This window comes from Coturnix japonica, chromosome 4, assembly GCF_054131305.1.
Source record: "Coturnix japonica strain WE chromosome 4, WE-NBRP24, whole genome shotgun sequence".
NCBI lineage: Eukaryota > Metazoa > Chordata > Aves > Galliformes > Phasianidae > Coturnix > Coturnix japonica.
Genome location: NC_140666.1, coordinates 67,545,182 through 67,571,196, shown reverse-complemented (window position 1 = coordinate 67,571,196; position 26,015 = coordinate 67,545,182). Strand labels below are relative to the sequence as shown.

General features: G+C 37.9%; 1 protein-coding gene across 1 annotated transcript; it reads right to left on the bottom strand.

The window, feature by feature from the left end:
- Positions 1–1,738: 1,738 nt before the first annotated feature.
- CHIC2 (cysteine rich hydrophobic domain 2) lies at positions 1,739–26,013 on the bottom strand. The gene is made up of 6 exons (XM_015862339.3): positions 25,723–26,013; positions 18,820–18,874; positions 18,517–18,672; positions 9,492–9,548; positions 9,266–9,325; positions 1,739–6,463 (listed from the first exon to the last, which is right to left on the bottom strand). Exons 1-6 carry the CDS (start codon positions 25,839–25,841, stop codon positions 6,413–6,415), a joined length of 498 nt encoding a protein of 165 aa, XP_015717825.1. The 5' UTR covers positions 25,842–26,013; the 3' UTR covers positions 1,739–6,412.
- Positions 26,014–26,015: the final 2 nt, after the last annotated feature.

The following is a 26,015-nucleotide window of genomic DNA, read 5'->3' as shown; positions in this document are numbered from 1 at the left end:
CTGCTACTGCTTTTCATGTTTAAGAAGCTCTTCCCAAGCACAGTCTGCAACCTTTTAAAACAAAATGAATTACGTCGGGCTAGTTTAGCACACAACGTTCAGGCACCATTTTTACGTTTATTGTTCCTTTTATGTTTGGAATTAGTATTTGCTATATTCAGTCTCCTACAGAAATAAGAATCGGGTTACACTTTCCAGATCTCTAACTGCCCTGCATTTCCTTGTTACCTCACTGAACCAAGCCACTCATTGGCAAAATTACCACGCAATTAACACACTGAATATCCCAACAAGTTAGAAAGCCTGTTGCAAGTGCAGAGGAGCAGTGATATTTACAGTTAATGAGTGAGACGTGTGCACTGGTACAATTAAATTCGTTTAAACAGAGACATTAAAACTAAGAGCTATATTGCATCTGACTTTTGTTTCGCTTAATTTCTAAGCGTGATCACAAAAAAATGGATTCACAAACCTAAAGCTCTGTAACAGAAAAAAAAACAAAAAACAAACAAACAAAAAAAAACATCAGCTAATTACTTAGTTTCCAGCATGAGGCAAATTAACTATCAGTGATGTAAATGAGGAGAGAAAGCCTGTTTCGGCATATCTTCTAAGATCTGCCCTACAAAAATGAGCATTTATTAATGGTTCCCTTCTGCATAGAACTAAAAGCAAGCTAACTACAAAGGTGTCTTTTACTTACCTGAACTTAAGCTACCCTCACTGGATGCAGCCCTTAGATATACTGTCACATGACTGGAGCTGTCTGGGCAAGTCAAGAATTTTCTTTGGAAGCCATCAGCCGTGCATTACAGGCCCCAACCCAGGAAAAGACTGGGCTGGACTCACTGTGCAGCTCTCACCACCAACTTCTTTTTGGTCTGGATATTTTAAATCAAAAGACGCTGAGTTACAAAGTATGTTTGTTTCCCTATCTGCATAACAGCACGCTTGTTGTAACAAAGCTACAATAGTAATGAAGACACTCCATGTAATTATTGACATGGACTACTAGCCTTTACTTCACTTTCATTATTTAATGTCATTTCATATGGTTCAGAACTGTTTTCCAATACACACAATTTCAAACCTAAACCTGGTGTTCAGTCTTTCGTATGTCACTTCTCCTACACTCCATTTAATTTCTCCTAATGGTCTGTTGTGTTTTCAAGAGTCAAGCATTTATTAATCTCTTTCAAGACAATAAATCTTAATGAAATATTAACGAGCTAATTGAAGCAGAAGAATTTCTAATAAGCACAATAACATTTCGTTACTAGAAGACGCATTATCCAAATGCCACGTGGTGGAGATAAGCACATCTGAACAAGTGTCAAGAGGCAAAGTTTCATACAGGGACACCTCTTTAACAATGTGCAAGAATAATTTCTAATTCAGCCCACGCTGACTGAAACACCATTGAGATATAAGATTAAGAAATTAACCAACTACCGAACGCTGTTATGAGCAAAACAGCCTGAATGGATACCTGTAACCAAAGAACAAATGCAGGATGCTGGGTTTGGTTGGGGTTTTTGTTGGTGGTCTTTTTGTTTGCATTGAAAGTGTTTGCTTTCGAGTACTTCTCCCCCCTGAAATGTTTCTACTTCCCTATGAATGACAGTTTCCTCATTACCAGCACTTCATGATTCATCCAGCCTGAAGAGTGAACTTCACAGAAAGAACAAGCACAGTAATGAAGAAGGTAGCACCGTTAGAAATAATCACTCTGTCCAAATCAGCAAAAAAAAAGTTCATTTATCCTTATTCAACATACTATAACATTCAACAGCCTAATAATACAGGGTAAATAGAGCTCTCGTTGCCATATATTGGTAACATTCACAATGGTCATGCATAATACAATCAGAAGTTTTCCGGGGTGCCACTTGCAAGTGAGCCTTCATGCAGATAGGCATTCAGCTTATAAACTCCATTTTCCTATTTCCTATTAGTCCCTGAGTAGTTAATATATTTCTACCTACAATATGGCTATTAAAGGCATTATAACCACCATTACACTTAGTTGTTCGTAACGGAAATGCAATGTGGCTTTAGGAAGAAGCAGCACGGAAATAACAGCAAATTAGTGGTGACAAATACAGACTGCATTTTTAAAATGCTTTATTTTTGTAAGCAAGGTAGCTGAAGAATAACATAAATTATTTTAGTCATGAATACAAAGCAGCCAGCTCCTCTTGCCCTTCATTAATAAATTGCTACTGTGAATACAGACATTTGGGGCTCTGAGACCTCTCTAATTGAGCATTTCCTTTACATGAAATCATCTAGATTTTGACCAAATGTAGGGTCATCATGATCCTTCTTTTAATTACTCAACAGCAGTGCTTAAAGAACTTAAAAGAACCAGGGATTTTCTTTGCTTAACAAGTCTTTTGCCTCTTCAATTAAAGTGATCTCTAAATCATTCAGAATTCAAATGGTGGGCTTTTTGGTGGACAATTTGCATTATTGCCAGCTGCTCAAAAACTATAAGCTAGGGCTCCCAAAACAAGGGGATTCATTTAAAATTAAGACTCTGGGATGGGGGCTGGGAGGAGGGAACGAACACAAGTTCTTTCTCTTTGACTTCTGCCTTCCAAGCAGTTACAAATTGTGTTCTAAAGTTCTCCCTTACAACCTTTGGGGCTAGATAATGACTTGAATGAAAACTGACTTTAAGTAAGCAAGTTACTCAGAAAGAATGTGTTTTTTTAGAACACAGTCTTGAGAGTTACAAAATGAAAGTATCACTTAACAAATGAATTTCCAGATTTTAGCTTACATCCAAGTACTGTAAATAAGCTCTTATAATATACTTCACCTGGTTTTCCATATTGTAAGAAATTATAGATTTGCTACAGTTGTTTTTGGATTTGCATACACAGCCTATTAAAACTATTACACGATATAACCTATTTCCAAACATTTTGATTTCTGGTGAAATTTGCTAATCCCAGTTTAAACTTCACATGATAATTATTTATCAAGAGATAAACTCTACAGAATTCTTATGTATGGTCAGAAAGAAATCCCTTCTGCCCCAAATTTATTTCTAGCTACCACTAAAAGAATATTATTATTATTATGTTACAGAATAACTCTTTAATGACTAGCTGAAGGCCACTATACCTACAAACAATAATTAGCTTTCACAGGGAGTCAATGATGCTTCTACCAGTAGTTACTCAGGCTAAAGGTGAAATAGACATAATTAGCAACAATCATTTGTTAAATGATTAATATCAAGTAGCTATCTAAATTTCACTATTGAAGGAAATTCGGAATAGATAAGATCTGTAGGAATTGCTGAGTTACTAGAAGCTGAATAGGTTAGTCTAATGTAATAATTATTTTAGCAAAGAACAGCCTATGTCTTATAAGTTCTACTACAGCTGATCTGGTCAAACAATTTCAACTCTGGTCAGTTGGACAAAAATAAGGTAAAATATGTATTCTTACCAGCATCAAAATAAAATCTAAATATTTTACATTAAAAAAAAAAGAAAAATCCTGTTGATTGCAGGCTTTAAGTAGGAAATTTACTGAAGTTTTTCCTCAGTTCAATTTTTGTTATTATAATTACTGAATGGAAAGGAATTGTGCTAAAATGCTTGGAAACATTCTTACTAGACAAGGGTACTACCTCAACAGGGAGTAATGCTTCTGAGCAAAACTCACCTATATGTTAATGCACTTTTTCAAGTTTTCTGTCTAGTATGCTCAGAGATATAAATAAGAAATTTTTTAAAAGGCAACTAGTCTATCACCTTTACTGTGGGATTTAGGTTTTTGTTTGCTCAAAGCCCTACTTTGGGCCCTCTACAAATAGAATTCTCAGAGAGTAACTGATAGGGAAAATACAGAAATACCTAACAGCAGATGCACCTAAAATAGATGAGTTCTTAGAAAGCACTGCTGCTTATGTGGTATTTTTACTGACAAGATGTTCTCTGCTAATCTTTAAGTCAGACTGCATTCACTGCACTTGTTTCAGCACATACCAATCTCAAATTAGCTTGAAAAATCAGTAGGTTTGGCAAGGCAGTCACAGTGTTCTAGAATATAGTATGGGAAGTTTGGGAAACAAACTAAGGTCATTGGCTGACACCCAGCCCAGTACAGCTATGAGCTTATTACAAGCCATTGCCAACTTACACATCTGAACTAAAAAACTAACAGTAAAAAACTGCATCCACTCAATAAATCTGCCAGCACTGTCAACTGAGAACACTGATAATAAAGTATAGGCATGGCATATTCAATATTCATTTTATTGAAAACTGAGACTTCAAGAAATCAATATGCATTTCTGGTCACCAATATTTAACACTAGTTATTATTTTGGTTCATTTTCCACCTCATCCCTGCAATTCCCAACCTCCAGAGCCTCAGCTGCCATTAACGTTAAGCTTCTGTCCTCCTCCACAGGCTGAAATTGGTCCAAGATTACAACAATACTTCTAAGCGTGAGGAGTGCTGCAGACCAGATTTGTATTAAAGAAGAGGCTGTAACTGATTTAAAATGAAAATAGAAATAAACATTGTAACTAGTTTCTTTGGAGAGAAACCACTGTGGGCCCCAGAAGACCTAGACAGCACAAAAGTGATCCTTGTTAATGACAAAATCACCTTCAGTCAAATCAAAGAAACATTTGTAGGCTTGTATGAAAAGCAGAGCTGAGCTACTTTCAAAGTAAACAGCGGGAATTCAGACAAAAGCTGAGCAATGGATGGTTTGGGAAAGCTGATGCAGGGATACGAACTTAAGAAAACTTAAAACTTCCTAGACCACTCCCACTATCAAACATTTAGGAACATAATACTCACTAGAGAATATTTTACAGAGAATAAATATTTTGAAGACATAGAAAAATAGTTCACAGCATCAAGGTACCTGTAATATATTACCTTGAAATAAAACTTGTATTTAAAAGATTAAAAAGAGAAAATTACTCTTGTAGTGGTATCAACTTCTCATTCATACAAATATTAAGCAGAGTATAATATTTGTTTTTCATATATTCACATTATTGCTTGCTACCACAACTGTACAAGGAAGATATTCATAGCTTACATTAATGTTCATGTACAGTAATTTTAGATACATAAAGGAAACTTCAAAATATGATTGAGTAGCAATTTAGAAAAGCTATGTGTGAAGATATGTACAACTAAGATACAAGCAGAGGAAATAAAATACAACTGGCCTGACCCAAGCATATATCATACATCCAGTTTAAAAAAAAAACAAAAAAACGTCTTTATACTGTGCAGAAAGCTTTGTAAACCAAAAGCAATGAGCAGAAGGGTGCAGTACATGATTATAGAACATAAATTTACACTGCTGACCAGCATACCTTGCTTTGATTACTTCTGATACGTGGCACCTGCACTTGTGTCCAGAATTGTCCTATTCAAGATTAGCCCAATAACTTTTTTTCGGCTTATGTGGCTTAAAATAAAATGAAAAATGAAAAAAATAAAAAGAACCCTGAAAGATCTGCTTGGAGAAAAAAAAAAAATCAGTATAACAATTCCTTCTGCACCCCTGTGTACTGTATCTGGTAAACAACACAAAGAAAATGATACATGGCATTAGCCTGAATTAAAACTGCTACATTGTAAACCAATGTAAAATATTGGTTTATATATACTAATATATTGTTGAAATCTTGAATTCTACTAATTGGATGCATGCAATTCTCTCAACCATTTTCTATTATGAGTAAAGTAAATCTATATCGCTTTTTTTCTTCTCAGTTTAGAACTTCTTCAGAACCAGCTGACAGGATTTCTTCATGAAAAGCAGAGATTCCTACTAATGCAATGGCATATGAGTTCCAAAAAGCACAATTTCAAAAGGAACTTTATTACCCTCTTTTGTTGGAAGAAGCTAGCCAATATCCAAAAAGAAACAAAACTATTTACAACTGACTAGTCACTGACAAAAGTTTAGGTAGATCTTTGATGGTATTTCAGCACATAAACTAATAATGAAAAGGACTTGCACAATGTACAATCGAACAGTTCTGTTATTTTGGGGTAAAAAAAAATACCTGCTCACTTGTAGAACATTTTCAGCTGTGTATTTATAGTAATATATGTACACACGCGCGCACACATAAAAGACTCTCTGAAAATCAAGATACATTAACAAACAGAAGTAGTAAAAGTAATAACTTAAGTAGTAGTTAACATTTGCATGAAATGACTTTGCAGAGTTTGACCAAATGCACTTTGAACATGCTCTTAAAACAAATGGACAAACAAAAATAAAACAAAAAATGAAAGAATGGAAACACCACAAGAGTCTGTAGAACCAATGCTATGTCACCACCAGGAGAGCACCAAGCAAGGCACCATTGGAAAGACAACATACTTGAATAAGTCTCTAAAAATAAATCGAATGCTAATCTGGTCGAAAAATCGGTGTCTTTGGTAAAAATTCTATAAGGATGACCTGCACAAAAAGAAAAAAGAAATTATTAAATGACAGTAGCAACTCTGTGATAAATAACAACGATAATTCACTTTCTGTTGGTGGTGGTGTTTGGTTTTATTTTGAAGTCAACTAGGTAATAATACTTCCACCAGGTATGAAAATCAAGTTAAACACAATGTTTTGGAGGAAGAAAATCCTAACTAGTAAAGAACCAAGAGGAAACAGAAATCTGTCTGCTAACACTAAACACATTTTAACAAACTGAAAGAACCAAAACTGTGTTCAACATTTACTTTCAATTACGTATGTAATTCTCTTAGAAATAATTTCCACTCAGTATAGGATTCTAAAAGCAAGTCTACACTTCGAAACTCATGTAGAAATTCATATCGACCACTGAAAAATGTGCATATCAAACAAAGCTGCAAGTATTTAACAGGAAACATAACTGATGTTTCTGTATGATTATGCTTCAGGTCCCTATTCAAATTTTAACTATACAGACCCAGTTCTGTAAGGTCAGAAACGCAATTCAAGCAGTTACCTTGTTTTATATTTAAATAGAAAGCTCCAAGAGTTTAAGTGCACATTTTCATTCTTCATGAGACTACCAAATACCACAATGGTTGTACTAGTAAAAAATGAACACATTTAGTAATATAACTAAAGATTTCATTTACTTGAAAGGGGAGCTTGGTCTTCTACCGAGTTAAAAAAAGGATTTCTAAACATTTTTTATCAAAAGAATAATAGAATTTGGCTGCTTAGGGTATAAATAAATTATCTGATTGCCTGATTACATACTGAACACAACAAAAGAAAAAATGTCTCTGATATGACTTGAGGCCAAGTCTTTTGAATAAAATTGAATGGTATGTAAATAGTATTAGAAATACTCAGAAGTGGTTTGATATTCTGAGGCAATGCAAACAGCTCAAAACCCACTGACATGAGTTGACCACTGGATGCTGGGGAACTCTCAGGGCTTCTGAAATTCAGGTAAGGTTTAAAAAGAGAGCAAAAAGAACAGCTGAAAGTCTGGTGCTTATGCCAAGGGAGTATGACAACCTTAAACAATTTAGCATCTCCAAAAGTGGGTGCAGAATGTGAAGCAAACAAAGCTGCAGATTTTGTGTACAGAAGCATAATTTAATCACTTATTTTGAAAAAAAAAAACCAAAAAACTATTCAAAATTAAATCAGAACTACAACATTAAGGGTAGTTTCTTTATTTAAGAGACTAGCAAATTATTTAACTGAAACTGAGAGAACGATATAAGGAAGCTTTAAAAATCTGATTATACATATTCATATTTTGCATATTCAATGTCCCATATCACAAACTGAAAATAAAATCTTAGGTTATCACCCTGCAAAGCTCTACATCCATTCTTAGATATTATTAATGCAAACAGTTCAAATCATTTTAAAACATATTTAACATAATAAATGATCATTTAAAATGCTGCTGAGCCGCAGTATTTGAAAACTATCTGTGTGTATGTCAGGGATTTTTTTTTGCTGTTGTTCTTTTTCAATTGAATCTGCAAAACATTGGACAGAACCAAGTTTTTCTTTAGAAAAATAAATCAGTGACGTAAAATTCTTAATTCAGGAGAAACTCCAATTTACTTTGTGAAGTTTGCTTTATGCAAATATATCTAAATTAACAAGTTTTGTAGAAAAGGTGATACAAAGCGTCTGCTTATTCAGTGAACTGAGTAGAGCAATTCTGCAGAAGAAAAAGGAACTTGAAAATCTTATGTTTCAGGCTAGAAATCAGATCTAATGTAGAAACAGGAAAATAGAAAAGGCTAAAAGGAAAATGCTAATATAATTTCCTACTATTTAATCAAGTTTAAAATCAATTTTACATGCCTGATAGCTTTGCTGTTTCAAAAAACATGCAAGTTCAATGAAAGATCATGGATAAGTTAGAAGTAATACAGTAGATATTTCTCAAAGATTATTCTTTATTTAAAAAAATATTTAACTCCTCTTGTCACCTACAGGGTTAAACAAAACTGTGCAAATTCAGATAAACCTTACATTTTAACAGCTTAATTTCACCCTATCTAGTACCCTTTGTCCACCTCCAAGAGATTTTTAGAATGGAAACATTAACAGCATCAAGAACTCGCAGGAATACTGCCAGCTAAACAAACTGAAATTCTACATAGGACACGATACATTATACATAAAACTTATCACTGTGCAGATCTTCAAAAGGCTTACGTGGTCTCAGCCAAAGACTGGAGTTTTAATTTTAAATTAAAAACTAAACTTAAAAGCTAAAATTAAACTAAATTAAAAGCTAAACTTAAAAATATTATAGTGATGTTGATTTGAGATAAAGACACTCTCAGGACATTTGAGATAAGGGGCAGTTAAAACCCAAAAAGGCTAAAGGTTTCTTAAGCTCCAACAGCTTAATTGAAAGGTCTTCTTCCATACTTTTAGACTTGATTAGCATCATATAAAACAGCCATATCTGACTTGCTGCGTAACCAAAGTTGTGATTATTCTTTATACAGCATCTAAAATTTCACACTCCATCAGCTCATGTTTGAGCTATTTTATCTTGGCAATTAATTTATTATTTTTTAGAACACAGTGAAGCCTTGTTTTCAAGTCATTCATAACTTTATAAATCAGTCCTGCACATGAAACCATGCATCTGTGAACCGTAGAAAATCCTTGCACTCAAGGCGATTAAGCTCCTGACACCTTTACTGATTAATAATCACGAAAAGAATAAGATCAGAAGCAAAATAAATGATCATTTAATAGAGAAACTCACAAAACAGCCCTTTAACTTACATATTCCATCATGTTATTCGTTTCACATTTCCTTTTGCTTAGTCTCCAATGCAAGCACAGCTAGACAAGGAGGAAAGAAAAAGAAGAAAAATGAGCTGTATTTTATTGCAGCACACAGACTGGCCCATTTGTCCACCTTTCATATTTTTCGTTCAACAAAAGCATCTGTTTCCATACTGTGCAATTCAAACTCCAACAGTACGAAGCTGCTCCCTGCGGCACTCACCTTGTGGTATAACCTATTGTTTTCCCATTCTAATAACTTCTCAATCGATCTTCGTGTCTGGAAGACAAATGAGAAAGAATTTTACTCTTGAGTGGTTTTAGAAAAACTTTGTTTTGCAGCTGCTTTTGTGTGAAAAGGAGAGAGGTACAGGACAGTGACTGAGTACAGGGTGGTCTGCAGCACTACCAAAACTTCCCTGGTTTTAAAAAGTAACCAGTGGGGAAAACTGCTTTTTTTGACACACAAGTAACTATTGACAAAACAGTGTAGAAAGATATAACCAGTTTGGAACAAAATCTGTTCGCATATATTCACCTTCGTAGCAGTTACAGCTTCAAAACCTGTTACAGAAACTTTAACGTGACCTAAGTATAAATGCAGGAGCGTAGCTCAGAAGTACCAGCGGTCTAAACGCTGCTTCTTAGAAGGTCAGCATTTCAGCAGACTAAAGTTGCAAACAGTATTTTACAGTGTCATAGGTTGAGTACAAACATGCAGTAGTCTATTAAAGCAAACAAAAAAGGAGTTGTTACTTTTATACTCAGATTTTAGGGAGCGAATCCAAAACGCAAGAAGTTTCAGTAACTCAACAGAAGCGAATGTTAGAAAGCCTATGATTTGTATAAAGAGCAAACCCAGTATTTAGGATTCTAAAGCCAAGTTTGAATGCCTGTCTTTTCCACAGCTGACACTTCAGATAGAGAATTCCAAAATCTGTTTCTTCGCAGCTTTTTCAAACCACACACACGAGCATTAAAGGACTTTCTGCGCTGTAAAGTTTCACGGCATTTTGAATATAATTATTCTGTTGTATTTACATTTGAGAAATACATTCTGACATTTATGGTCATTTGACTGCCAGAATATATACTGCTTAGCTCTAAATGGGATTTGCTACTGACTATGAATAAATAGAGGATAATTCATGGTGCCAGGTGTTAAGATGAGACCAACAGAGCTGCAGGTGCAAAAGGACGGAGCAATGACAAGGATCAAATACAACTTAGTGCAGCTGCAGCTTCCTTACAAGGCACAGAGGGGTGAGGGGAAGGGATGAGAAAGCATCTTGCTGCTATTACTACAAAATACAAGTACTGTAAATGAACCTTAACAAATCAAGCTAAATGCTGTCCTGGCAAACAAGAATGTCTGAGCAAACTAAAAATCAGACAACAAATTATTCATTTCCCATCATATAACAACATTTTCTGCTTTAAAAACTCCAGTTACTCTCCGACACAATATTGTGGTGGCTACAGGGAAGCACGTCTGAGCACGGACTGAGGTCACGTGATTAAAAATTAGATCATTGCCATCCATAAATACTCATTAAACTGAATTTTTATTATTCTGTATTTTAAAAAGCGTAAGTCAAGGAATTATCCAAAGGTGGAGGTGCCAGCGACTAATTTATCACTTCAGTTTGGAATTGAGCGTTTTGGGGGTTATTGTTATTATTATGTTTTTAAAGACAGTGCCCTTTAACAATAATCAGTAGACCTCACTTGTTTCTTTGTAAAGATAGCCTTTTAGAGTCTGCTCTCCTTTTAAATGAAAATAGGGCAGCAGTTATGGTCACACTTTTGTTAATTTAGTTGCCAGTCAGCTCCAAATCAAAAGAAAATAAGGCTGCAGAGTGTAATTAACATTCAGTTCAGTCGTTTTGTCCCTTGTCTAGCCCCCAAGCTTTGTTAAAATTGCCATCTGAATGCTGAAGGCTGTAGGGAAATCGATTTGATTCTAATCGCACCATGAAAAGAACATGATCTAACTGCTTTCAGCCCTCCGTAAATCTGTACTAGGTCTTTAGCACAATGCAACTTCCAATTTAAAAAGCACTGAATGTCTCGTCAATGACTTTGTGAAGAAAAAAGAACAAGGAGCAGACATAAAAATTCCAATAGTTGTTTAAGCATTAAAGTTCATTTGCATCACAGCAAACCTGAAAAGGGCTGACCTCTCAAACCGCCTCTCAGGTCTATGAAGTTGTAGCCTTGACAAGCTCACATTGACAGAGCTCATTGACTCTGAAAGGCTACTCTATCAATGGTGAAAAATGGCAATAGGTTCTACTCTGAGCAGGCATCTGCCTGCCCACCCGCTGCTAAACCAATGGCAAAACCGATTCAAAACCTGAATCTACCTTGTAATCTTCCTCGCCGGGACCTCTTAATAATAGATTAAGATCACTATACAATTTAATTTCATTGTTTGCCCAAAAGAGTGTGAAAAACATCTAAGCTTTTCAAACTCCAATAAAATTACAAATATATTACAATGCATACACATAAATAAGAAACTGATAGGTAGTTATGTAGTATTAATTGGTTGTCTTAAATAGGAACCCAGTTTAAAGTCATTTGAGCAGCATTAGATAAAAACACACGCAGCCTTGTGACCATGATAATTTGTGTTCCCAAGGATGTACATCCAAACCATCCTGGAGTATAAACTGGGAGACACACAAGTCTCAAATCACACCACATTACATATAGTAGAATGTTAATGAAAATTAGAATGTAAATTATTTTTGCAAATCTCAGTGCTTGGAATAAAAAGAAATGAATTAAGCAGCATCACACAATTCACTATAGTAAGTTTTCTTCCTACTTGACAGGTGAAAAAAAGCACTTGCACGTGCAGCTTAATTAATCACTGCTCTTGACATCTCAATGATTTACAGTGAGGAGCAGGTGAGGATATACAAAACCAGAAAGGAACACTTGATTTGAGTGTAGCATTTCCAACACACTAGGATGACAAGCTTATATATTCTGTCAATGGTGTACAGAAAAACCTATACAGCAAATTATTTGTTAGCCACAACAAAAGCACAAATTAAGTGGAAGAGAGACTTGCTTATTAAAAAGATCTAACACTATCCAGCTTTTACATTTTTTCTTAGAAAACACATTAATATCTAATCAAATATTAAACTGCAATTCAAATATAGTTTTTAGAATAGCAATGATGTGAAGGTTTACTTTGTAACATATTCTGTAAAATAGCAGACAGCGTTTAATGTTGTCTAAGTGTTTTTGTGACATAGAGCTCTTCAGTCTAGATGCAGCCTTTAATGAAAGAATCTCTATAAAATGACTTTCAAGATGTTTAAAGATGTTAATGTATGACTGTATTCTTTGGAAATTCAGACTACCAAAAAAGCCCAAGTCAGAATGAGTATTTACCAATCTGTGTTGCTCTCAATTAGATAAACTCTTGCCCGGAACATGAAAAGTATCAGAAAAACTAACTATGAACTCTTCACACACACACACAAAAAGGAAGTAATTGTTACAAACAAAGCACCACTTGTACTATCAACTGCAAGAGCTTCCTCTTATGCCTTCACTGTGTCTAGTGATGTTAGGTTGCAGTTCCAGATGCAGTCATGGACTGTGAGGCTGTACAGATATAAGGCTCCTTGCAGTGCCTGACCCAGAACATACACATTGCATCAAGCAGTACCAGCAAATGAGCCAAAGCTCCCTCATCTCATGCTGTAACCCAGTGAATGACTAGCATAATACTAAACAAAAGGTCTTATGTGATAACCAAAGTTGTGCTTGTTTGAGTAACTCCTTTGCTTTAAGTGGAGAAACAGTGCAAACAGTAACAACACTATTCATCATCACCAACTTTATTCACAGCTGTCTGGAAACAGCAGAAGTTCCCTTTACATGCTAGCCCCATAAGCTGCACAAGGAGACTTTCAAATACAAGACTTTAACACAGTCAAGTATTAAAAATCACGAATATTGCACTGAAAAAAATAAACATACTTTAAGCTCAAATTTCACAACACAAGGAGACCAATTCAAAAAGCTTTTTGTTGATGGTCATACAGCCCAAATTTCAAATACAACTCAAGGAAAATCAGCTTAGAATCCTATCAGAACTCTGAACTCCACTATCTCCCTTCATTCAAAGAAAAAACAATGATTGAAGTAAGAGTCTATTAATTTTCCAGACAAAGACACACTGGTCTGCAAAATTCACACTCAAGTAATTTTGTTATCACCCCTAATAGGGACCTATAAAGTTCCAAGCTAACCAAGTCACATAGTCATATGCTTGCTTTCAGCAAGAGAGAACATCCCCGAACTACCTCTGTCACAAACAAATTATTTCAGAGATTCAATACTTTCAGAAAGAGTTTGAAAAAAAGTGTGAGTATATAGTTATGCTCAGGCAATATCAATATTGATTAATCACCTTTGTGTGAAAAATGTAAAAACATTCTATGGGTGGAGCTTAGATGGAGGAGGTCTTGATACTGCAGATAGCATCACTAAGTAGCATGTTGCTTCTAGTACTAAAATGCCTTCTGTAGAGTTTGTAACTGTGGACTGTGAAAGAAATCTAAACAGTTTTAAATATTATATTAATGGCATGAAAATATCAATACATACATAACTGAAGTACAAGTATCTTTATAGATGTTTAAAAAGGTGTCTGTTAGACCACGTAAGTGTATCTTGCATCACCTCTCCTGTTAGCAGCTAAGATAATTCTTTCTAAAGACAAGCTTAAGCAGGCTTATATCAGAAGCCACTGCAGCATCTGTGCAAGAAAGTGACTGAAACCCATACTACATGGACAGAATAATACCTGGAAACAAACACAGCATTTCTGCTGGAAACATCGTACTGTGGAGAAGCCTTATAGTGAAAAGTCTTGACCTTGGCAAAACTAGCAGTATTCCCCTGAGAAGGCCTAACTGATATGGAAAAACACATTTCCTGGACAGACAGATATTGACTCAATCCCTGAAGCATCAAGATGATAACTAATATTGTTACCCCAAACTTGAATTGGTAAATAAGGACTTTTAATTCTTTCATACCAAGATGAAATTCCAGCTCTGAATCTGTCATTAAACCCACAAATCTCCATCCCTCCAAATAGATTCATTTCTGGACACGAGGAAGGCATTTACCCACCTGCTGAATGACACCATCACAAGAAGGGCCGCACAGAATGTGGAAGGTAGAACTGACCACAGCAGGGATGAGAACAGAACAGAATCTGCCAAAGTATCTAGTAACATGCTACAGAATATAGTTCAAAGCCAGTGTAGGTGGAGAAACTCAACGATCTCAGGTTACAACTGTATGAGGAAATGAAGCTGTGCCCAGAAACTTTCCCATTCAGTTGAAGCCAGCTGGCAGGGAAGAGCTGACATCTCCATTAGTAAGTTTTCATTTTCTGAACCACCCATAGTGTCTGGAGCACCCTGATAATGCCTAGAAATTGTTACACAATACAGGACCAACGCCTGCCACGAACCTTCCTACAAGTACAAATTATAAAGCTCTAATTCCTAGGAACACTCCCAGGTTTCACTTATTAATATGTTTTATATGATTGTCCCTTGAAACAATTTGGAAAATTATTCTCATATCAGAGCATCTCCCGTCTCAAGTTCCTGGCAGGTATGTAGAGAAGAAAATCTTTTTTTTTCCTTCGATTTTGAAAATAAATGAAATATATTAATAGCAACAATAAACAGAACTGATACGCTTTATTGCTATCACCCATAAATTTAATCCTGCGTCTCTACTGTACGTTTAATTTAATCAGCAGTTTGGAAGTTGTAATTAGCTTATGTTTATACAGCACTCTGAAGATGTAAATTGCTATGTTAGTGACAATTAATAACAGGGTTTAAGCAGCATTCATCAGCTTTGTTTGAATTCAAAAACAAACAAGCAGCTCTTGAAAGTACTAGTGCAGACTGCTCTTAAATCTCTCATTCTACTCATTTTGAGAGACTGCCCATGAACCTTATGAAGCACACAATTTCCATGCAGCATATTAGCTATTAAGAAATCTAGAGATATGGTATTTTATAATAGTTTTCACTGTTACTGTTTCTGTTGAAAACATTTACCCCATTTACACATCAAGAACAACAGCACTTGTACTGAAAACTGTCAATTAATTTGAAAAAGTGGCTTCAAATGGGCATCTCAGCCTGTAGGGATTTTTGACTTACAGCTCACTAAGTCATTCTTTTGATTCAAAGAAAAAAAACCTCAGTGACTTATTGTCCATCTGTATAACATGGATATTGTCCCAGGAAGGATGGTACAATCTATGTACAACTGCTGAAGATCACTGATGATCTAGATCTGCAAATAAGGGACTGTACTTCCTGAAATTTTCTTGCAGCTTTTATTCATCTAAATCCAATCAAGACCACATTAAAGGAAAGAGGCAGTAAGATACTAAATCAAATTAAACAGTCTACTGGTGAAGAGTACCAGGCTTTTTCTCTAATATCTCACTGCAAAAGAAGAAAGGAAACAATACTGTACAAAGATTTCAGAGCCTACGCTGAGCAAAGTAATGAGAAGAAAAACACAGTGAAGGGAAAGCTTTCACTGTATGGAAATACATTAAAGTGATAAAACTAACAATCAGGCTTGCAAATGCCTATGATTTAAAAAATGCCTAGTTTGAAGGACTTGATTTAACAAGACAAATCCATAACTTAATTTTCACATAAATGCACAAAAATAAGCATATATGCTTGTTATATAAGCAACCATTCGAAGTGTGTAGCTTCAAAATATGTTACATTTGTGACTGCATTCACATATTAGAATTCAAAAAGTCATTGTGAGCAGCAAAGAAAAAAAAAACAAGAGAATTACTGTTTATTTATTATTATTCAAAACTCTGAAATTGCTGTTTTCATTTCAAGTCTTCCTCAGCCAGTTCCAGGATTAAGAGTTCAATTTGGGAAAGCACTCCTGTACTTGCTAGTTAATTAACTCTCCTCTATATTATAGTCATCAGCTCACCCGACTGAGTTCACAGGTCTTCACCTGATAGACAATAATCCTCTAAGCAGACATCTATATGTTGTGCTGCTGATACAGACAAATGATGTTGCCACAACATCTGACTTAAAGGATTTTTATTCCACAGCAATAATCAAACAGCCTGAACAAATGTATTCAGTGCTATCAAAAAGGCTATAGGCATAAATTCTAGTGCCACTACACCACTCACAGTGGCACAACACAATGTTCAGGCAGCTGAGTCCTACCTTTAATTTCACTGGGGTTTAAGCTTGTAAATCCAGCATGAATCACTCATCTTCAGTGCAGGAAAAAGTATGGAATTCCTTAAGTAATTTCTTCTGAACAGGGCATCCATACATTGTTTCCAGATTTATCCTTCAGGAAGAGAGCTTGCCATAACTCCCATCCCAAGCTAACTTCAACTGAAGCACTCCTCTGTTGCTTCACTAGGTTCATACACAGAACCTCTTTCCTCAGACTGAAACTCTGTTTCCTGGCTCCAGATACTATGAGCCCTTACCTTTTCTCTGACTATTAAACAATGAATTAAGAAGTTGATTACTAGTAGTGACTTTCAGTGCTGGATTAAGGGGCATCAGCCTCGTCCTCCCAAAAGCAGCTTTACTTTTATGACCATGTTACATTCTGCTACAACAGCTCATTACTTGAGAAGAGGGACAAAACTTAAGAACATCAGAAGCTTTCGGCTTTGAAGTTACACAGGGACAGTAGAGATGTGAGTTTCCCTTGTGTTTTTAACAAACAGAGCTAGACTGGAACAGAAAATAGTTATCTCTGCAAGCTGGTTAGGGCACCAATTTATCTGTTGAATGAATCAGCTGATTTCCTGCAGTAGACTTTCAGGATATGGATATACAGTCATCCTACAGGAAACTCACTAGTTCGTAACAGCTTAAAGGTACAAAACCAAGGGCTTGAAATAATTCAAACTGACAACTGTATCTTTCCAAGGACTCCAATATTACCAGCAGGTTAATCTACATACATTTAAAACTAATTTAAAGTAATCCCTTCAAGAGAGTATTTGTTAAGATTTACACAAAAAATTGGACAAAAGAAATCTGCTCTATTCTTTTCTGTTTGTTTGCTTTCAGTACATGGGAGTTTCAGGAGTTCAGACATAGCTTTTATAACATATAATGGTAATACCAATACTAAAACTACAAAAGGAGCTTGCACAACTTCTGGTTTTAGCAACACCACTTGCTCAAGCAGGTGTGCATTTGTGCAGAAGCCTTCATCTGCAAATGCTTGATCAGTATTGAAAAGATGAGCAAATAAAATTATAAGCTCACATTGCAGAAGCATACAATCACTGTCAATTTTAGAGCATTGATTTACTGACTGTGTAAAATGAGGTCCTCAGTAAAGAAAAGCACGATAGCGCTCAGTGTACAGTACAATGATTTGCAGCATTAACGGGTATTACACAAGATGGATTACACACAAGCATCACCGTGAACTGGAAAGATTTACAGTGCCAATACAAGAAGAGGATGGCAATGCACAGAGACTTCTTGCAAATAAGTGAAATGGGATTAGCCAAAATTTTTACACATGTGAGAACAGAAGAGATGGGGAGGGTTGCAAAATTACTTGCAATGGGATTAGGGAGGTAAAAAATTAGGCACATGCAAAAAGCTTTTGTTATGAACAACACACCAAGTGTTGCAGACTCAGACAAAACACTAATTTCTAGCTGTCAGTGCAAGAAAAAAATACCTTACTCATCTCCAGCTTGGAAGAAAGGTAAAACAATCTTTAAAAAATTCATTTGTAAATGCAAGCATATGGCTACTTAGGTCACAGTATAACTAGAAACTACTCATAAATACCTTTCACAACAGTCAATGCCCAATTCTGATGATTCCTAACAGAATCACAGAGAAGCTATTAAAAATGCACAGTTATTACTTTAACAGTAAGTGCTGTACAGCACATGGCTCTAGCAGAGACACTGTGCTAAACTACGAGTCACAGAGTTGTAAGCTCAGCATTCTGACTGGTGCCTATTTTAAGTGGTATGACAGACAAGAGAGATCAAAACATATGAAATCAAACTCATCTACGTAAGCAGTAGTATATTTTATTAAAGCTGCCAAGAAAAAAGAGGATATGAGAAAAAAGAGGAAAAATAAAGGAGCAAAGCCAATACAATTCTGACTTACAAAAATAAGAATAGTTCAACTTACTCTTTTACTGAGGCAGATAACTGGCCACATACTACAACCTAAAGTGCAGCAGCAGCAAAGGCATCCACAAAGTAGCCATCGTACATTAACTGGAAGGTTCTTCTTAAGACAACTGTTAACTCTACTGATGCTGGCTTTAAATTCCTCAGGAGCAACCTACAAGAAAAAACAAACTACCTATTACCACAACAGTGTGATTTATTACTCTGTGAATGGACCATGACTTAAGCTTTTGCTTTTTTAATAGCAAAAGTCTTAAATCAAATTCTATTTTTTTGTTGTTGATGCTGTTCAGATACTCACCTTTCCAGTTAAAGATGAAGGAAATTCTGCTTCAAATTTGTTGCTTAGTCCAAACCTGAAAAAACAAAATGATATTCATACCAGAATCAGAAAGCTATGAATACCTGATATGAACCCTAAGAACAGCATCAATTTAAGAAAAAAAAAAAAAAGAAAAAAAAAAAAAAAAAAAGTATTTCCTAAAGGTAATTACCATCCTACCAGACAGAAATATGCAATTATAAACAGTCTGGAATTCATCTTGCCTCCAGTCTCTTTTAAAGTTCCCTTGACATTTGCAGACTCTTCCTTAAACTCAGCAAAATCTTTATAAGCAACTGTATCAAATATGAAAAAGGAGAAGAATTTAAAGGAGGAAAGGTAACAAGACAGTACAAATCCTCCCACTCCACCCAGTACATACGCATCTTGAAGAGAAGCTCATTTAGCAGGATCTAAGCAGAGTAACACCAAATTGGTCTAAGCATAGAAATGGGTTCAGTAACACCTTGCTTATTCAGAAATAATAACAATAACTAGTTAGATTGTATTTTGTGTTCTGAAACTTACTAAATGTGGTTTAAGTGCTAACTTGAAACAAACAAACATCCATATCAATTGAGAATTGAAAGCTATGAAAAAGTCTTAGATGAACTAGGATTACTGGCTGTTCTAGGTCATGGAAGTAATGAGTGTCACCTTGTCTTCAAAAAAACAAGAAGACTGAAAATCCTGTTTGTTTTCTATCTTACAGTTGGCTGACAGGGTTCATGAATGGAAACACCTCAAAGAAAACTTGAATGCTTTCTGGCATTCAGTCTGGGTTGTAGCTTAGGGACTATACAGTCTGAAAAAGGTGATAACAAAACCATATGACAGGTTACTAATTTGGAAAACAACACTCAGGTCAAATTTAATTTGCAATTACCAACTCCCTGAATACAAACCAATGCAGACTTACCAGCAGATACTACACACCAAATCAGAAATTAAACTATGCAAGACTTCAGTGTTGACAACAAGACCAATTACACAGCTCAGTTGTGCTCAAGGTAACTCAAGTGCTGATATACGACAATTTTAAAGAAATTATTAGAGAACACACTGATTGAGCAGCAAGGTATTCCTCAGACAATCTTTTTTTTTTTACTAAACTGAATGCTCTGCTTGCCAATGGACAAGTGTGTCCAAGTATGTAAATGGTCAATGAGCAGTTCAGTGCTTCACCAATGGAGAGGTCAATGCAGACAGACTGCACAAAACCAAGTGGGCAAAAAGTGGTACGTGAACTTAAATCAGAGGTGCTGAATCTTGGGAAAGCTAAACTAAACTATGCTTATATGATGCTCAACTTAGTTTGGCAACTAGAGCTCTCAAGGCATGATTCTCTTAAAACATGAATTAAATAGCAGCTGCCACAAGAAGTGGCATGGGAAGACTAGGAATCATTAGCTAGACAATTAAGACCACAACACAGGGTATCATGTTGACTCTTCATAAAACCCTTGTACACCCACATGTTCAGTACTGGTTGCTCTTCTGGCATCCACATCTCATGGAGAACTTGGAGTTAAGAGAAAGCAGGGAGAAGAAAGACTGATATAACTAAGGGAGTAGAACAGCTGCCTTATAAGACCATGAGGCTGACATTAACTTGGAAAACAGAAGGCTGAAGGGGTTATGGGATTGAAGCACAAAGATTCAAGAAAGGAGTGGTTAAGGTGAATGATCAACCATTAATCACCAAATCCCACAACAGAGGGATGAAGCTGGCAGGAGACTGGCTTTAAACAGATAAGGCAAGAGCTTCTTTAAACTGCAAGTAGCAAATTCCTGGGTTTATTTTCACTTGAGATTATAGAGGCAGACTGTGCCAACAGATTTTTAAGGCAGATTAGACAAGTTCCCAGTCAAACAAGCACTAAAGGAAAAAAAATGTCAAAGTCTATATTACCCATACACAGCTGCAGATGCCAGAGACTATAGGGCAAACAGATGCCAGGAAAGCTAGGGTTTCACACAGCCTTCAAACAGCAACGTCCACTGCCACAGTTTGCAAAATCATGCCAGGATAGATGGCTTATCAATTGGATGTCATAGGTAACCCTTTCTTCACTAGGAGAGTGGTTAGGCCCTGGAACAGGCTGCCCAGGGAGGTTGTGGATGCCCCGTCCTTGGAGGTGTACAAGACCAGGTTGGACGGGGCCCTGGGCAACCTGATCTAGTAAAGGTGTATGTTTGGTGGCCCTGCCAGGCAGGGGGGGTGGAACTACATGATCCTTGAGGTTCCTTCCAACCTGGGTCATTCTGTGATTCTGTAACCCCTACATATGTTCTTCAGAAGTTAGATAAGTCATACCCCTGCCACTGACAGCATACAGTACCTTAACTTACACCTAAGTCATCTAACACAGTGGAACATTTTAAGTAGAAATCCCTCAAAACTGAAGAACAGAAACTTAGCTAGAAAAATGTAAGGCAAGTTAACCATTTCAAGACATAACACACACACTTATTGGAAATACAACTTTACAACTGAAAGTTCTGTGGAATATTCCATGGCAGGAAGACCTTCCTACATTTCCCCAAAATCTTGAGTGAAACCTAGTACCCAGGCAAAGGTTATGTCAGAAGCATCATGTCTTATTAGTTAAGCTACTTAAACTGCCAGTAGGCTGAAGACGAAACTAAGTGCTGAAAAAAAAAACCTCACATATCCACACATATTTCATATGCAGCCGAGCCTGGTGACACCACGCTACTACATTGTAAGTTCATCTACTCAACAGGGACATGCTTCCTCTAAAACATCTCATCTTCAAAGAATGAATCATAAAGCAATCTTATGTACCTGATACTTCAACACCCAGAAAAGATTAAATGTGAACTAATACAATAAAGGAGTGGCCAGCTGTAAGGATAAATCCATCCAAAGCAACTCTTGGTCCTCAAACAGAAGTAAGGCTGAGCCTTGCATCAAGAGATGAAAGAATTTCAGCTGTTCCTCTACCTGCAATGCTAAGGGAAGTCTTTACCTCAAGGCACGAGCAAGTAAAGCAAAAGCTTATGTTCCCATGTTCCCAGTGAAATCACAAAACAACATAACTGCAGTCTCATGCTGAAGTTTGGTTGGGAAAACAGCAGAATAAAAACAAGGGGTTTTTTTTGTAAATGTATGATCCAGAAGTATTTAAATACTCACAGCTTCAAACACAAGCCAATATTCATGGAGATTACAGCACATCTGCCTGACAAAGACAACCCAACTCGAAAGCTCCAGAGTTACTGGAGTCTTTTAGAATGAAACATCAGTATTTATAGTAAACAAAATATTCTTCCCCACTCTTCTATTTGGAAACGGTCACATTGCCTCAGTGTGATTGTAAATTGCTTCAAAAGTGGCTTTCCAGCATGGAAACTTCTGACCAATACAGATGCACTTTGGTAAAGCCACAAGCAAATGAGACTAAAATTCATTATTCAAGATTTGTGGCAACATTTAATATATGTTGGGATAGCCAAACTGAAACATCAAAGCTCACCAGCTACCAATAGCATTCTGAGCTTTCTATTTTACAGTTGCCACATGTAGGTGGTAAAAAATGATGACTCCATACTTCAAATGCTCTGGTAAGTAAGTGATACAATCCCAGTGTTATCACTGTTGACTGCACGCTGTAATTTGGAAATTAAAAGATTAGGAACTACACATGACACTTCTACAGTTTCACTGTAATGATACAGGAGCTCTGGGAAAAGCAGCAAAAACTGCCTTAAAATCAAACATGTGAAGTAAAATCCTGGAGCTGCACTTCTCAGACAGCTGTCCTCATTTAGCACTACATGTCTTTTGTACTATGCTCCATCCTCAGTAAAGCATACATTCCCCTGCCTGCTCTATGCCCTTCCTCTTTTCATACCACGACCTCCATGTTTTCAATATATGCACGCTCACCTCACAAACGAGCACTTCCTTTAACCTTCCTGGAACCTGAAAAAGTGTTTCTTAAACATGTCTCTGCTTGAAAGGCACGGCTGAGTTCCTCCCTTGTTTACAGTGGGGAGAAAGAAATGGTGAGAGGCGGAATCTTCAAAGGACAGAAACTACAGTATAGGGCTCAGCCAACACACCTTTTCTCAGGCTGCAGCTCTGATCTTCCTAACACATAAAATTGATAGCCATTATCTCCCTCCTCTTTGTCGTCTGTTATTGAGACACTGAACCATTTTTTCCATTCTTCTTATCTATCACAGAATCATAGTTGGAAGGGACCCTTAAAGGTCATGTAGTCCAACTGCAATGAACAAGGACACCTACACAGCTAGATCGGGTTGCTCAGAGCCCCATCCAGCCTGACCTTGAATGTGTCTAAGGACACTGCATCCAAATCTCTGGGAAACCTTTTCCAGTGCTTCACTACCCTTATTGTAGAAAACTTCTTCCTTATAACCAATCTACATCTCCCCCGTTTTAGTTTGAACCCATTTCCCCTTGTTCTATCGCAACAGACCCTGCTAGAGAATGTTCCCTTCTTTCTCATGGCCCCCTTTTAGAGAATGAAAGGCAGCTATCTGGTCACTCCAGAGCCTTCTCTTCTCCAGACTGAACAGCTCCAGATCTCTCAGCCTTTCCTCACAGGGGAGGTGTTCCATCCCTCGGATCATATTTGTGGCCATCCTGTAGACACACTCCAGGTCCATGTCCTTCCTGCACTGAGAACTCCACATGTGGACACAGTACTCCACAGAAGAGGCCTCACCAAGTGCAGATCAGAGGGGCAGGATCACCCTCCTTCCCCCTGCTGGCTGCACTCCTGTTGATGCAGCCTAGGATAAGGTTGGCTTTCTGGGCTGTGAAGGCACATGTCCAACTTGCCACCTCAAATACTACTACTGAGTACCAGGATACATATACTTATATATACAATATAATATATTCTTTTGACTCTCTTTAAACTACTCAGCTTAGAAAGGACTCTCACACACTTCCACTGTCTGTTGGATGAAATCGAGTCATAGTAAATGCCTTCCTGACATAAATCTGTAGTCATAGAAGTGACGTATTTCAAACAAAACATTATGACTCCTATAGAAGATCAGAGGATATGACAAAGGTCAATGAAGAAGAGAGCTTCTATTTAAGTACACACACAGCAAAAGCAGTCAGTACCTCTTTAAACAGCAGAGTCAGAGACAGACCAACCCAGCATTCACTTTATTTAACCACTGATTTTTATTTTACTTTTTGGCCAGGCCTTCAAAGCACATACATGCTTTTATGCCAGGCAGAACAAACTGATTAGACATGTACACCTTGTCCTGTTTCTTAAATTCAACGAGTGAATGTCCTGACAGTGATCTAAGTACTAGTAATAAGCTTCTCCATCACTAAGAAAAATGTTATAGGCTGTAGGAAGGTGAAAGTGGTTACCACTATTCAGGGAACTGTTTGTGTGCCCAGTACAATAAACAAAGTTCATTAAAATCCAATTGCATGATGTTGGAGGTCCACGCTCACACTTCTTTACTCATCCAGAAGCTACAGAACTAATATTTTGAGGAAGGTATTACAGTTATAATGAACCGGTGACCATTAATAAACAATTAATGAGGCAGCTATCCTTCAGCCACAAAGTCCATACCAGTCACAGACATGGTATGCAAGCTTCCTCATGACTTTACGAACAGATCATGCACAACTGGTCTTCATGTACTGGAGAAGAAACCAGAGTTTGCCTCAATTTCAGCTCTTGATACACTTCCATCTGTCAATAAGACAACCATCAATGTCCTTGATCGCTCACCAGAAAGAAAAATGAAGGCTACCAGCTTATTTTCACAGATGGCAAACAGCCACTGGATAACAAAAACTTCCTGATCACCCTGAACTGAAATACAAAGTCAGCCACTGAATATTTTGGATATGTTTTCCTTCAGAGGGCTTCACAGCCTCCTGCCCACTCCACACCCTCCCAAGCTTCCAAACCACTCTGTCTATCACATCTTGTTTCCTGTTTATAGCCAGCTGACAATCTGCACCACCTCGTCGTCAGCATTTCATAATATCAATCAATTATAGCAGTGATGAATCAAAGCGCCACCAAACTATTCTGAAGTTAAACCCAGATTTCTGGACGAGTCAGTATCTGGAAATCAGCAGAGGTCACAGGAGTCAGAGTAGAAGAACACAAGACCTTCAACTCTGATGCTTCTGCTGCCAGGCTAGTCCTGTTGAACAGTTAAAATATACTTTTTTAAATGTATACGCACACAAACAGAAGTATCTACATAAAGTCTGTCGCACGGTGCTTTCTCTACGTTGTTATTTCAGTATTTGAAGCTGTACATCACAGCTGACAACCCTATGCCTCAACAGCGCGAGCCCGATGGAAGCGACTGGAGGGAAGCCACCCTCAGTTGTTTAATTATTGAGGAGCCCCACACCAACTCACAGCGTTAGCGCCGGGGATATTTGCAAACCAAAACTCGCAGCGACTCCCGTGTCAGACAAAGTGAAACCACGTGCACCCACCGCAACCCAACGCGACCGCACACGTACCCGCGTGTCCCAGGGGCTCCTCCTGCCCCCCGAGAGCCCTCGGGGGTGGACGGCGGGTGTGCAGCGGGCAGGCAGACAGCTCGGCAGCGAGTTCCTGATCCCACGCAGCCCCACGCACCTGACTTCCTGACACCTCAGCGCTTAGGACCCGTGCTTCGCATTCCTCTCTTACTCACAGCCCCGCATCTTCCTCGCCTCCCGCAGTTCCCTGCGAGCCCCAAGCGACCCCCACGGGGCCCAGGCCGGCAGCGGGGCAGCAGCACCGAGGCAGCGGCAGCAGCTCCGGTTGCCGTCCGCAGCTCGGCCCGCCGCCCGTCCCCGGCCTCCCCCCGCCCCCAGCGCGCAGGCCCCGGCGCGGCCCTTACACGGTGACATGGCCGGATCCGCGCACCACCACCGGGTCGGGAGAATACTTGAGGAGCTGCTCCTCCAGCGCCCGTTCCTCGTCCTCCTCCTCTTCGTAGATCTCGTCGAAGTCCGCCATGGCCGGGCCCGGGAGGGGAAGGTCGAAGCGAGAAGCCGAGGCGGCGGGCCGGGCTGGGGAGGGCCGCGGGAGGCCCCAGGTCCCGGGGTCGGAGCGGGCGGCCGCAGGCCCGCGGGGAGACGGCGGCTGCGAGACCGCGGCTACGGGCGAGGAAGCGCCCGTCACCCTCCGCGG